Below are 14,800 nucleotides of genomic sequence, written 5' to 3'. Positions count from 1 at the left end.
CAAATAACATAAAATGGAGATGAAAACAGAGAAACCGATAAATTTACCTATCTTGGGACCATTGTCAGCAAGGCGCTGACGACGATGTTAAAAGCCGTACAAACAATTTAAGGCAAGACATTCAATACCCTCAGCCAAATTTGAAATTCAAAAGCATTCTCCGTCAACACCAAAGCAAGAATCTTTAATACAAATGTAAAATCAGTCCTGTTGTATGGCTTGGAGACCTGGAAGTTAACGAAAACAATCAACACAAAACTCCACTCTATTGGAAAAGACCGATTAAGATCCCATCTACATTGAAATAAAGAGGAGGAAATGGGGATGGATAGGACACACTCTACGTAAATCCCCAGAAAATTTCACAAGATAGGCACTGAAATTGTACCCTCGGAAAAAGAGGAAGGTGGGCAGACCTGTGAAGCAGACTAACAGGTCTATCAAATAGGGTAAGGTTTTTACACCTTATTGAACTAAACTTTATTTTATAACGGTTGATTTAATATCTCTCGTTGGCACGTATTTTAACACAAAGGAGTCATGGATGTGAGTGGAACCGGGGCGTCTTGAGAAAACCCAGGTGTCCATGCAAGCAGGCCACCACCATACCCTTTCACATACTGGGGAATCATTAAAATTCGTGGGGGGCCAATTTTCGTGAATTGCTTAAATTTTACAGGTTCATGGGGACGTAATTTTTTCGTGTATTCTCCTACAAACATGTATTCTAACCTACAAAAGGAAATATGACTTTATTGCCTTAATTTATTAATTCGTGGAGGATGTTAATTCGTGGATAAGAGGTAGCCACAAATTCTACGAAAATTGAGCCACCACGAAATTTAATGATTGATTCCAAAGTACATGTACAACCACTGTCGATCATGGGGATTGAACTCGGGTTGCACCTAATGCTAGCTGCCTGAAACAAACTGGCCAAAACGGCAAAATCATGTTGCTTTACTCGTTCTCTTTTCTTTCAAATCTTTGGAATGCCTCTAATTAAACATAAAATTGTGCTATGTACACGATTTCTAAAGTAAAATATACCAAATCTATTCTACATACACTGTTCAGGTAGTTGAATCAGACCCAATGTCCTCCATTATAAAAGATTAATTTCATGAATCTTACATTGAAGACTGGGAATTACATTTAAATATAAAGAAAAATAGGTTGAGTGTGAAAAAGGAATTATCATATTTAAAACCCAATCATGTTCATAAAACCATTAAGTTTGTCAAAACATGGGATACAAGAGGCTCAGTGGTTCCTAAAATTATGTTGAATTTACCTAAATGAATAACTTCAACAATTATAGCTACGGTCAGCTCAAAAATGATAGTCTTGAACACGTAAAAGAGAAGAAACGAAAAGGATTGATGAAAAGAAGGAAACGTGATTGGATGTCGAGAGATAGTGTGGAAGATCTACAAGTCGATTCTGGTAAGGATTCCAAACCTGTAGTCAGAAATCAAGTGTCTCTCGATCCGTCCGCTAGCGTTTGGAATGTCAGCTCAGTCTTAACAGGGTCTTTATTATTCGTAACCATCTCTTCTCTCATCTTTTTTGTCGTGTTTCGGAAGAGGATAGAGTATCGGGTGTACAGAGTGAAACAAAATCTGAGGCGGCGCACACGACATCCGGGTAATCGCGAGACAGGGCGGCCATTCCTTCAAGAGGACAAGAAGTATGACGTGTATCTATCTTATTCAGAGGAGGACTACCCATGGGTAAGAGAGCATATTCTGTCCCACATAGACGAATGGGAAACCGAGGAGAACAACGCTACTGCTTTTGGTACATACAAAATATATTGTAGTGATCGAGATTCCCACCATGGCAAGTCGGAATTGGAGAATATGTGCGAAAATATTGAGCTGAGTCGAGTTGCTGTTGTTGTATTGTCGAGCAGTTACACACAGAAATATCTACACACAGTGGAACTTGAGCACCTTCTATATAGCAAGGATATATCTGTTATTCAGGATATTGTCATCATTATGATTGAAGAGCTCAAATTCAAACAAATTCCAACAGCCCTTCATCACCAGATAAAACAAGACAAAGTTTACCGATGGGAAGCGGGCAAAACGAAACAGAAGAAGTTCTATGGAGACTTATTACGAGCTCTTAAGTGATGCATTTTCTGTGGTTTCTTGTGTTGATAACTTTTTAGATTAGCTTGATTTGCACACTTTAGTCAAGTAAACAATTAAATGATTGTTTCTGGTTGTGTATGTCAGAATGGAAGCTGGGAGAAAATATACATAACCCGCTAATGGGACACGTTATATAGATTTATGCGACGATCGACTACCGTTCGCTGTTTGTATATACTTTAGAGAACTAGACTAAGGCTGCATTTAGAGCACGTAGTCCAAGGTATATTTAAAAAAAAAGAAAATATTCTTATAAAAATCACATCATTTTGTGAAATTGATATAAAAGCAAGCAGGAACATTCTTAATTCCAGTTTATTCGCATGTAATTGCAAGGGCTTATAGAGGGGTACCACTCTGGGTTGTGAATGAAAATAAACTGACTGATTGTAATATTAAGGTTTCAGTGCGGAATACTAATATGAAAAATGTTAGTGACGGGGTTTTATTTTACCTTCATACATCAGAAAAATAAGTACTATATGTATATGTAAAGAAATCTTTAGGAGAGTGGAGAAAAAATAATACTAAGTAAGCTTTAATATTGATGCCTGAACAGCAATCCCCGAGTTCAGAAAGTATTCTTTGGAGTTATATTTATAACAGGAAATAGAGATATGTATCCATTCACGCTGCCTTTGTGTGTTAACCTTTTCTTGTAAAATAACAAGATATCTACTAAACAATACTATATGCTGTTTTTATAGTACATGTATTTGCATTTAGACGTGATAGTGTATTTTGATATTATTATTAAAGGGCACTTACAGATGATTGTTTGGTACTTCGTACCATGTTTTTTCCCTCTACATTAAAAAATGACTTCAATTCGATACTTATACAATCAACATGTATTTTATAAGGTAAATACCTTTCCCTATCAATTTTGGGAATTTCTAAACTCTATGATTTAATAAAGAATTTATTCGTACAAAAAGGTCGTATGTTAATTAGAATACGTTTGGATTTCTAATAAAGATTTTAAAAATAATTTTATGTGATTTTTTTGTATGTAAAATATAAAGAAGAATCAAAACAAACGAATTTCTAAACTTTGTGTATTGCGTATAAAGCAAAATAAACTGTCATATGTTTACACATTCATTTCATAAATTACTCAAGCACTACATACAATAACAATAAATTAATATTAGAACGCTAGAAAAAGTTTCACATTCATTTCTAGTACTCGTGTTTCCTTGTTTCAAATAAGTATCTATTATAGTATAATGGAGTAGATCACACGGCCGTTTTTGGTCTCCGTACTCGTACGCTTCTCATTTTCTTCCGTTTCAAATTTGTTAACGTCTCCTTCTCATTCTCTGATATAGAGTCTCGTCTTTGCGAGTAAAATGTTTTCCCGGGAATCATTCCATTGCGACTGCGCGGTCGCTGCATCCTTTGTGTAGGTGTCGCTGACTTTGGCGGCTGGTGCGCCTGTAGGCCCAGTTTTTCGAAGTCCTTCACAATATCCGGACTAACCGGTGTATCCGGTCTTGGCCGGAGATCCCTGGGTTTACTGGACGACTGACCGCGACTGTAGGTTGCGTTTCCGGACTTGGGTCGACCTAATAACAAGTTATTTGCGTTGATTAGTTTAGCATTATGTTTTATCTGACAAGATTTACACGCGCGTGGTAGGACTTTCATTTGCTGAGGTCTCTCGTCATCAACACGAGGCTGACGAATGCGTTGTTCATATTTGGTCTCTTTACACTGAGACCCAACACAAAATGTTTGTCTACAGTATTCACATACACTGAATTGCACATTTTTCTCGGGACAGTCCCCGGCGCAGGCGGGCTGTAGGCACCGGCTACAACACCTGCGGTCGCGTATTACAGGCTTGGCACTTACTGCTCGCTTTGACTTACGGCTAACTTGAGCATATCTTTTATTTTCCCACTCTTCAGTGTCCAACTGAAGGCGTTCTAGTTCTACTAAACGGTCCAAAATTAAGTCTACATTTTCTTTTGCTTTCGCTCGCGTGTGATCCCTCCAATTCCATTTTAACCTTGCCATTTGCCGTAGATCTAGGTCACTAAATGGTTCTGGAATGGGATCGGCGAACTCATAGGGTGGAATGTCCACGTGATCCGCATCGAAGTCGTACTTCCGCCATCCTTTGGATGAATCTGGTACAACAAACGAATCCAGTTTTTCGGGTCTGAGTATTAGATCCGGAACTTCCCGGTTTTTATCGACTTCCGGCTCGTAATCACTGTCTTCGTCGTCAGAACTACTTCCGCTACTTTCATCCTCTGTTTGACTACTTTCGATTCCACTTGTACTGTTATCGTCATCCTTTTCTTTGACTTTTTTACGTTTCTCAGACTTTACATTTTCGTCCTCGTCGTCGTCTTTTTCGGTGTCCGTACCGGGAATGCGATCTCCGAATGTGTGTGGTTTGTAGGAATCACCAATCAAAGAGGATAACACGCGAGGGTTTAAAGAATCGAACGGACCCGGTCTGACGTCACAGGGAGTGTCAGAACGGCGGGCGTTAGCGGGAACCGAGCGAGGCCTGCGCAATCGCTGTGATTGGCATCTGGAGGGCGGAGGTGTAGGCGCTCTGTAATGGAAAAAATCACGTGACGTTAGATGACCTTGGAAGTGATTTACAACCAACTTAATAGATAAATTCATCTCCATATTAAACAATTCAATGTCGCTAATGAATAATTGACGGTTCCTCTACAAATTGGCTTTTAACTAGGATAATGCATTGATCAAAGTTAGTTTGGTGAAATTCCTGTATGCATGCTAAAACGCTATTAAACTGCACCAAGTCGGCTTAGCCCTTTCATCCGATTATGAACCAACTGCATTCCAGTGGTTTATATTCGAAAAGGAATTGTCATAAATTTGATATCAATAATGCAGGTTCATTTCAAAGTGTGCGTTTTTGTTAAACGAAATAATCGTTCTATAAATTAAAGTTACGTTAATTTCGTGGATCCTCACAGATAAAAACACTTTTTTCTGTATGCTGTTTCATTGTAGATTTACAAATGCTGCCAGATACTAACTACATGTATGGCAAAGGTGCTCCTAGCTCCTTCATACACAAAACATGCGATAAAGTGTGAGGCTATGAGTGAAATTAGACATATACCAATTAGTAAACCTTCGCCAAGCCGACAATACAAGGTCCTTGGGATGCAAAGTGCATTAGAATGATAGGTTACTGTGTAGTATAAGGATGCGGCGTCTGAATGATAGAGACAAAGCGTCTTGATGAAACAGATTAACTTCCCCCACAACCAGTGTGCCGTTACCTGACCGAAGGGAGGAATGAACGCGAACGAGAAATCTTTAACTTTGTCAAGTTTCGTAGCCTATTAGTAGAACAATTTTGCTTACATAGAGAGTTAAAAATCCACACGTTGACAAGAAGTCCTAGGTTTATTGAATTGTTAAAAGAAAGCAAAACAAATATAATGATGATCGTTTATTTCATCTTAATCAACTTTTTATAGATTTTACATGTCTACATAATTACCATTGTCAATATAAAAAAAATTAAAGGGTTTCCCAGGAATCCCGATTTTGTGATATAAAGAAGAGTCTCACCTTTCAGGTATCACTGGTTGCTGGATTGGTCGACACCTGAGGAATGAGGTCTCCTTCTCGCGGTAGTCCAGCGGGGCCCAGTCCTTGGGCTTAAACGCCTTCAAACTGGCTGCTAGTTGGGACCTGTAGATCTGGGAGCCATTTTCTACAGCAGACGGCTGCTGGTAGAGCTTCTGTCAACACAAGAGACAATATTTAGCAAACCTATTACTTCATCAAAACAGAGTGAAAATTAAATATTAAATGTATATTGTTACAACCTTACACAAATGTATATATAGAATTAATTATGAATACTTTGCATGCGGTGACTTGTAAACTACTGACCTGGTATGTTCAAGCCAATAAGACGCATACCAGTAACATGTGATAGTATAGGATACACATATGCATTGGTCAAACGTGTCTTGTCATCGAATAAACGTTATCACCTGGAAAACGTTGCCATGGTAATTTTAAAGCTTAATTTGCAGGTAGATGTGATACAGTGTTAAGATGTACTGTTTCCCTGCTATGAAAACAAGAAGAGAATCCGTGTTTATTAACACTCAGGTCGTATCAAGAGTCAACGGCTAAAGTCTACTTCAGATAACGCCAGTCCGCCATTATTGATCCCAGCCAAAGGTAAGCCTTAAAATTCTACATGTACATGTGTATACTGATTCATTCCCCATGCTTTCCTTGTACATATTTGCAGAGAACTATCAAGCACTGTCGTGTGTTCTAATATGTGACATTTTTGCCATGCCTTTTCAACGACGAAGCGAAGACTACAGCATGTCATGCCACGCCACGTGCAAGTAGACCGGCCATTTGTTTTGACCGCAAGCAGAGAGTTCAAAATCTATTCTACGCCAAGATTAGTCGACTTGCCAGTTATAGAACGGCTTTTGTTAGTAGGAATACATGTTTGCAGTATTGCATGATGGATATAATAATATAGTAAAGTGTTCTGTGTAGAGACATAGAGAGAGCTGTAGACCCAAACAAAAAACCTCCACCCTCCGCTTACCGCTTTTGTCACTGTGTAAGGCAGTTCAAACATCTGTGCAGTAAAAAATGGCAAAGACTTGGTTAATTAATCACGTGTATTTGTGCTTGATTTCATCATAAATAAAATCGCGAGAGAGTAGTTGCCAGACATGTATGTATATATATGTAAAAATAATGTAAGTAAAAGCTAGAGCGAGGGTTGTAATGCATGGAGGAGAAGCTCCCGTGATTAAGGCCGCTTCTTCTGTCTGTCTAGCTGTGATGATAAATTGTGATGTGAAGAAATGTGCGATGCTGTGTACGTATAAAGGTATTGATTAGATTCTCCATGTCTTCAGTTACAGTCAAAATGACAAAGGTTCTTGGTCACTGGAAACTCTTCAGCAGCGATGACAAGTGGGATGAGTACATGAGGACTCTAGGTAAGTCACAGGTTTACTTTGCAAGTCACAAGTTCACACTCTGCAAGTCACAATTTCAGCTGAATTCGGTGAGAATCTTTTACATGTACCGTGTTGTAGTAAGCCCATCAGACCGGTTTCCCAATGGATTCTGTTTGCAACCGTTCTGATTGGAACATCTAATGGTAAAAGTCCTCGTGGACGGAGACCAATACAATAGGAAGGTCACGTCTTTAATCTTAAATCGTTTGTTTTTACTTAGACGACATTAAGTGGATTAATTTTCTACCTTCGATTTACGAAAGACAGATTAAGTGTATGGAGTGAATATTAACGATAAGTCAAGGATTAACGTTCATATGCTGAACTACATCTATAATTTTGGGGGAAAATGGGTCGAAATAATTTGATATAAAATATTTTTTTATTGGGTAAGCAAAGTATTTTTTTGACTATGAATTGCAGAACATGTTGTTTATCGTTCCCGTGATTTTAATCTGAATCGTTTCAGGAATCAATTTTGTTCTGCGGAAAGTCGGGAATAGCATCACAAGCTATGAGGAGATTAAACAAAATGGCGATGATTGGGAACTAAACATCACATCCACGTTTAAAAACGCTCACCTCAAATTTAAGCTAGGGGAAGAATTCGATGAAACGACATTAGATGGTCGTAAATGCAAGGTAAGCAATGAAAAAATAAAGATGCATTCAAGTACGTTAACATGTACTAGTCTCTGGTGGAATAGTTATAAAACCAAACTTTTTTGAAGAACTCGCCATTTTGTGCTTGTTTACATGGTTTGAACATGGCTGTTCAAACTTTTTTGAAGCACTCGTCATGTTGTATTTTAGTCAAGGTTCGTTGTTGAGGGGGAGGACCTGGTGCACTATCAGAAGGGGATAAAACCAGGGGAAGTGGACTCCAAGATCACGCGGACTCGCGTGGACGACGAGACTATGACAATTGTGAGTACCATCAAATCTTGGTACCAAAAATATACAACTCAGAAATATATGTACTAGTAAGTGAAGGGACGTTATATAGATAAACGGAACCATGCAGCAACGCGGAAGTATAGTAAAAGCTTGGCCAAGAAAGAGCAAAAAGGCTTTGCCAAAACTGTCACAAAAAATATAACAAGAACCAAAAAGGATATAAATCGTTCTAATTATCAAACCCAGCATTTTTAGTAAGGCTTAGTTTTCAAACTTCTAAATGTGAGATACATATAAAGCCATGTGCCAGAGACCAAAGATTCCTAAGAACTATAAAGACTTGTGTCGGAGAGATACACTAGTCTGTCTAGGAATCTAGGCTCTGGTGGACATCGCCAGGAACTAGAAACTTATCATTCGTACATGTACACCACTATACGACATGCATCTTATTATAGTCTAAATCTGCTCTTAACTCAAGAGAAAGTCAAGGGTAGAAACATCAACTAATGCCTAAAGAATAAGATGTATACAAACTCTTTTATTAAAACCTTTTTAGTTAATTGATAATTGAGCTTGTACTAACTTGTTGAGACAATATAAAATCAATTCCATCTTCAAAGCATTCAATGTTGCATGTCAAGAATCGCGTGTCATGATACAGTCTATCTAATATTCACATAAACAAACTCGTGTTGAAACAATGATTTGTTAATGTGTCAGGGTTTCAATTACCATAATTACGTCAACATTTTCTCCTTTTTTCAGACACTAGAAGCCATCGACAAGAACCTAGTCACTGTTCGTACTTTCAAACGCCACACCCCATAGATGAACGTGGACTACTAAGTGACTCCTCATTTGCATAATATTTCACTTCGAGCGGAGAAAGTATAAGCCATGACGTCATCAGGCATATGTTTGTCTTGCAGCAAACTTTCATGTTCGTGGGAAAACAATAAAGCACGTACTTTAAAGACAAAACCACAGGATATTTAATTCATAACAGGATCAAAAATAAATCGATTTATTACCTGGGATAAATTTGTATGTGTCATTGTAGCCCAAGCGTTTAAAGGCAACAATGTCCACAACCTATTGCCACAATAACTAGCTTATCCCAAACGGAACCATTTTGGAGGCCAATCACCAATAATTACCGATACTTTTACCATAGTTGTTCCAATAGAAACTTATTAATAATGTATAATTTTGGGTGTAACATCAATTGCAATAACCATGTCATAATTTTTTTTAATTGACATTATCGACCATATCTCGGGCACCTGTTCGATGTTCAGATGTCATATTGCATTTACTAGAACCTGTACCATTTTTAAAATAGCAAAGATATTAACGGGAATTCTGAGTCTTTTGTCTTGTAACCTGTTTCAAAACGAAATATTTCCTAAAAAAAACCCACCCAGCGCACGCCAAATAAATTGTTCAAGAGATGTTTTGCACATTGATATTTAATACCAATACCTAATGCTATCTACAGATGTAATAGAAAAACCTGTGTAAGTCAAGTGAACACTTGACAGAAATCCTACCTGTAAGGACGGCCTTGAAGGGTGGGTAAATTGAGACTGATTCCGTAACTTGTATGTCGCTAAAACAATCCAGGTAAACCGCAAACAGTGGAAGAACTACATGCAGCAAGACAGCTGAACAGCAGCGGAGTGATGCACAAAGCGGGGTCTCTTGTGATAAATATTGTCATTACCTTAATGGTTCTTGTCAGAGAAGAGACAAAATCAATAGGGAGTTACCTCCAAGACTCGCACACACAGAGATAGGTGGCTTGGAGTGCTTTATATTACTTAAAGAAGAGGAAGCTCGTGTTTCCGTACGCTTTGTGTAGATAAGATGAAAATTAAAAGACAGAAATCGATGACACAATGCCCTGAATATTGACTGCGGGTATAAATTACATTATCACATTGAAGAGAAGAGAAGTTTCTGGAGAGAAGTAATGATAAAATTCAAGTAACGGTAACGTTGCAAAACCATGACAGAAACAATAAGAAGACAAATTGATGATCAAGGTCAAATGATGAAAAGTATCAAGTCTTTGAAACATCAAATATTCTTTAAAGCCTTTTCCACTTCCCTTTTAACATCCTTTATAACTGTTTTACCTTTTGATGACGTCGCCTTTTCCGTTTCTTTTTCAATCGTTTTGTAGCCATGTTTAATTCCTCCACAGATAAAATTAGCATGGTAAAAATATCCTTAGATTGTTTCACAATCAGATGACACAGTTATAAGATTTGGTCCCTGATCGGCGTAACATTAGCTATTGTTCTTGGCTAGATTAAATGTCCCCCGATGACACAGCTGCCGATTTCTGAGTGTTTGGTCGGTGTGTGCTTTATCGTTGCTCTCTGGGTCTTGCAAACCCCTGTATAAAACCCACAAGCACCAGAAACCACGCCGTGTCCACAGGGATTACAAGTATTTAATACGCCGTATCTTATCAACAATACAGTTTTATGAACTCGGATATTTTATAATCTGACCGTGTGGGACTTGAATAGTTCTAGTGCAACGACGTCTGGCTTTAAAGCCCTAGAGAGAGGAAACAATGAAACACACAGAATCAAAAGCCAGGATACCCCCTCTGAAGGGGACATCCGTTTTCCCTGTGAAGTGACTGGTTCTCCTCACAATGATGCTTTTATTAGGACAGAAACACAACCACGTCAATGCACCGAAAATATTAAGATCGAAAAGGGACCATCATACAATAGTATGTTTGTCGATGGTTCAACAATATAGGCTGTACATGTGTTTGCCGAGAGTTCATATTAGTCCTGTCTACGTTCGATACCATGAGGTAAAGGCCTTCGGCGTCGTTTCCTTGCCGAATATCAATATTATAAGTCAAGTGATTCCGCAGACTTGTTGATTTAATAGATTACAGCTCTTCACCTTGGAGACATTTTGGATACAGAGAATCTACGTGTAAAGTGTTCTTATAGTATAAGTTATAGGTACCCTGTGATGAAATGACTTGTAAGACATCGTGAATATTAGCTAAAGCTTGTAGGAATGACACAAAAAGTGCGAGATATAAAGGCTCAATGTTATCTTTTGTAGTAAAAATCTGCAATAGTTAAATACAAGTAATCGAAAACCGCAAAGATGGCGTAGTCTTATTAAAATGAGGCCTTTGTATAACTTAATAAGCTACATGCAGTTCCCGTTATAACCGTGTGTAATCTTAACCCTTATATAAATCCATAAATTCCTTTCTCGATACGTTTACATTTACGGGAAACTTTTTTAAATGCCGCGGTTTCCATTCGTTTTACATGGTATATACATATCCCTTTTATTCGTTCATATCGGGACAATGCAAGCTATATGTCTGGTTTGTTTACATAGCAACGAAAGTTCAGAGTCAATTAGCAGTACACGATTGTACACGTGTTATTGTTTACTTTCACATTTACCTTAATAATAAATGTATATTGTGAGCCAATTTAAGGTAACCCGACTAGTGTTGTGAGATTTGACAGATTACAGATAATTTTCAAGAAAGATAACTCCGAATGAATTGAGTAAAACTTTTTACCTGGTAGGCCGAGGTCCTAAACTTGTTCCGTAGGTTCATGTTGACATCCCTCACCTGGTCTGTGAGCTTCTTAAACTCCACCTGATCATTGGTAGACCAAATTAATGAGTCCAATGTATCTTTAAAATCGTAATCCATTACAACTGCTTATCGTCTAGTAAATCGACACAGCCATTGACAAATCAAAGGACCACAGGAGCGAAGCGGACATGTGTTAGGGCAATACACAAGGGCATATCACACTCTGATTTTAATTCCGACACGTGTAAAATACTGCAATAGTCCCGAGTAAAACTCGCCGTCACTAGGCATAAAAACAATGGCGACTCCTCAAAACCCACTTTTACCTTGGGCTCGGCATAACGTTTTAAATACCAGCCCCGAGTCCTTGTTCAACACAGATAGGTTTAGCTAACTTCAGTACGGATAATGGAATTTTAATTAAAGTTTAAATGCATTAAGAGTTTTTGAGTCTTTGTGGCAGATTTGAAGAACATTTGCCCCCCTTTGTTAGGTAGGATAATTTGCTAAGTTGCTTTTGATTGGTGTGAATGCCTTCCTGATTGCCCTAACGAAACGATATGGATTTTTCCAAACTTTCAAAAGAACTTTAAATGTATAAGTACTTATTATGATGTCTGCGAGGGAATATTTACCTTAGATAGCCTGCATAAATTCTCATCTGAAAAACACACCAGAAAGAGCTATTATATATCAGTGATTTGTTTGTGGGAAATCAATTTTAGTCGCGTGCAATTGAATTAAATTCGGTGAAATACATATCACTGTTGCGAAACAGTAGAACCACTGTTTTCCGATATTGCTAAAAACACCTTTTAATGAAAACGAGCTAAATATATAAGTACTAAAACACGACAGTGAATTTTAAAAAAAATAGCTAAAGATACTTTGCTAAAAGAAAATTCTTCCTATGATCTTTTAAATATTGTATATATTTATTTATATTTTCTAAGCGAAAGACTTACAGTTTTGATCGTTTTTGACGGCTTCCGGGATGTCGCCGGGGTGGTCCTGGGATTCTAGATCACTTGGGGCCCATCCGATGTACTTCAGAGTAGCCTGAAAAGGTAACCAAATCAAATCAAATTGGAAAACAACTTGTCAAAAACATATACATGCATGTACATTATAACTAGTTGTAGGGGTTACTTTTCCCTTTGTCCTACAGGTTTGCCCCCCCCCCCCCCCCCCCTTAACGTATGAGGATGATTTCTGTGGTCACTTACCTGTCTGTAGAAGCTGAGACCCCAATAAAGCGCTGACAAAGCACTGATTCGTGTATTAAACAGTGATCAGAACTCGATGAAACAACAGGGGCAGCCCATTAGGGTTCCTATGGCACCTTACAACTTTGCATTTTAACAGTCGACATGAATAAAGATGAGATGGATCTTCACAGTAAAAAGACACTGGAGTTCGCCCAAAATGAATAAACCCCGGATTTTAAAATCAAGTAATATATTCGTGTTCAATAAACGCCAACATTCACCCATCGCGTACCCCGCGTTCGTATATACACGTGTACACATGCATATTATTTATAATTGGCAAAGGACACTAGTGCTTGTAAATGTCGCATTGTTGACAGTTGTAAATCATAATCGGTGGAGTTTATATTAACTGGCTTTAAACATGTCCATGTGATCTAAATTTTCTATCAAGACAAATAAGTAATATATCTATATCAATAAAAAAAAATATATGAATAAGACATCAAAGCAGTCAAACCAAAATCTTTTCATGGACTGAGGTACAATATACTGGTACATGTATGTTATGAATTTAAAAAAAAAACCCAGATAAAGCAAACGGGTTGATAAATTTTACCAGGACACTCATGTAAATGCTTTGATATCATCCTTTACGGAGATAAAAATTTATTTTCCTGACAATTTTATCGCGATGAGTAGTCTCTAATAATCATTTCTCTCTTCTCACACGAACATTATTGATGTAGATACCAATATATGAGGTGTGGACTCGTAATACTTTAATTTCATTAATCCGGATAATTGCCTTCCGCACAATTTTCAATTGGATATATTAGGAACTGATTTTTGAAATGTGTCGTAATAAGCCGAACTATTTGGTTGGGATTGAATGTGTTCATAAAACGTATAAGTGAGTCTCCGCTGTATACTTATCGGTGTTGTGATGTTTATTGTGTTAATTACATGTAATTTTAAAAACCATTTATTCCAAACTTTTTCATACAATTGGTATTAAGTTAAAATATTTGTCATATTTTAAATAATTCGTATTTGTAACATTTATCGTGAGTCGTAAGGTCTATTGTAAAACCCTGGACATAACGTTGCTAACACACAAGGTTGACTTGATTCTGCAATAACATATGGTTGTGGCTTTGATCAGGACAAGGTGACTTCCTCCTTTTGATCAGCAATATGACACCAGAGTCGGGGATTTGTATATTTGTCAAACTTTGCTTTGAGATTTAAAATTCAGAAATGAAACATGTTCACTTCCGGAGACAAGTTAAAACTGAGAGGGCAAAGCAAGCAATTCACCAAAAACGTCAAATATTGATACAGCAGATTTCTGTATCTTTTCTAAAATGTCAAAATTGTTTAAAGACTTTAAACTGGGCTAGATCTGGGGATAAAAAAATGTGATTGAAGTCTTATTATAATATCACAAGTACAAGGCTCGAGACTTTTGAAGAAGTTTGTAATTTATATGAACTTAATCTTATCCAAAATCTATTCGGTTATCGGGTTCGACTTCAGGACAGAGCGAGAAACTTGGCAACTCTGTTACGTCTCGGGACTCCAAGAGACAAGGGAGAAATCTGTAGTCATTGTCACTTCACCCAGCACCTCCAAAGATTAATATTATTTCAAATTGAAAGTACTTTCACTACTGAGCTTTTGATAAAAGAAGGCAGACATTTTATTATAACAATGCTCATTGTTTGCAGACTCCGCTGTAACCGTCTTTACACATACATGATATATTTGACATGCATTCTTAATGATTTTTTTGAGTGTTCTAAGCAGCAGAGGCCCTTTATATCTTTTTAAGGTCTTCCGTTTCCAACGGAAGACCTTTCTATTATTGTGCTGGTTAAGATTATTAGGGTTTTCCGTTTTTCAACGGAAAACCCTTCTGTT

General features: G+C 37.6%; 2 protein-coding genes across 16 annotated transcripts in view; one reads left to right on the top strand and one right to left on the bottom strand.

The window, feature by feature from the left end:
• Positions 1-3,203: 3,203 nt before the first annotated feature.
• The window catches only part of LOC105321123 (protein FAM217A), a 31,999-nt gene continuing 20,402 nt past the window's right edge, over positions 3,204-14,800 (bottom strand). For 7 of the 13 annotated variants that reach the window (XM_066078196.1, XM_066078200.1, XM_066078202.1 and 4 more), the window contains exons 3-9: positions 12,635-12,728; positions 12,305-12,330; positions 11,649-11,729; positions 6,748-6,780; positions 5,736-5,908; positions 5,441-5,500; positions 3,204-4,734 (exon numbers count right to left, since the gene is read on the bottom strand). In XM_066078196.1, coding sequence (XP_065934268.1) covers positions 3,402-4,734; positions 5,441-5,500; positions 5,736-5,908; positions 6,748-6,780; positions 11,649-11,729; positions 12,305-12,330; positions 12,635-12,728 — 1,800 coding nt within the window. In that variant the 3' untranslated portion in view covers positions 3,204-3,401. Of the gene's footprint in view, positions 4,735-5,440; positions 5,501-5,735; positions 5,909-6,747; positions 6,781-10,209; positions 10,346-11,648; positions 11,730-12,304; positions 12,331-12,634; positions 12,729-14,800 lie in introns of those variants that run through there. The other 6 variants (XM_066078198.1, XM_066078197.1, XM_011419336.4 and 3 more) reach the window with 4 other exon arrangements.
• LOC105321122 (fatty acid-binding protein homolog 5) lies at positions 6,029-11,248 on the top strand. Of its 3 annotated transcripts, none has more exons than XM_011419332.4 (5): positions 6,029-6,359; positions 7,073-7,150; positions 7,641-7,813; positions 7,985-8,098; positions 8,837-11,248. In XM_011419332.4, the coding sequence occupies exons 2-5, from the start codon at positions 7,078-7,080 to the stop codon at positions 8,897-8,899; spliced, it is 423 nt and encodes a 140-aa protein (XP_011417634.2). In that variant the 5' UTR covers positions 6,029-6,359; positions 7,073-7,077; the 3' UTR covers positions 8,900-11,248. The 3 variants fall into 3 exon arrangements, with proteins under 3 accessions (XP_011417634.2, XP_011417633.2, XP_034336930.2); XM_011419331.4 differs by having other exon boundaries at positions 7,067-7,150; XM_034481039.2 differs by lacking the exon at positions 6,029-6,359 and having other exon boundaries at positions 6,924-7,150.

The sequence above is a fragment of the Magallana gigas genome, chromosome 3, assembly GCF_963853765.1.
Source record: "Magallana gigas chromosome 3, xbMagGiga1.1, whole genome shotgun sequence".
Classification (NCBI taxonomy): domain Eukaryota; kingdom Metazoa; phylum Mollusca; class Bivalvia; order Ostreida; family Ostreidae; genus Magallana; species Magallana gigas.
This window is presented reverse-complemented; position numbering and strand designations above follow the sequence as displayed.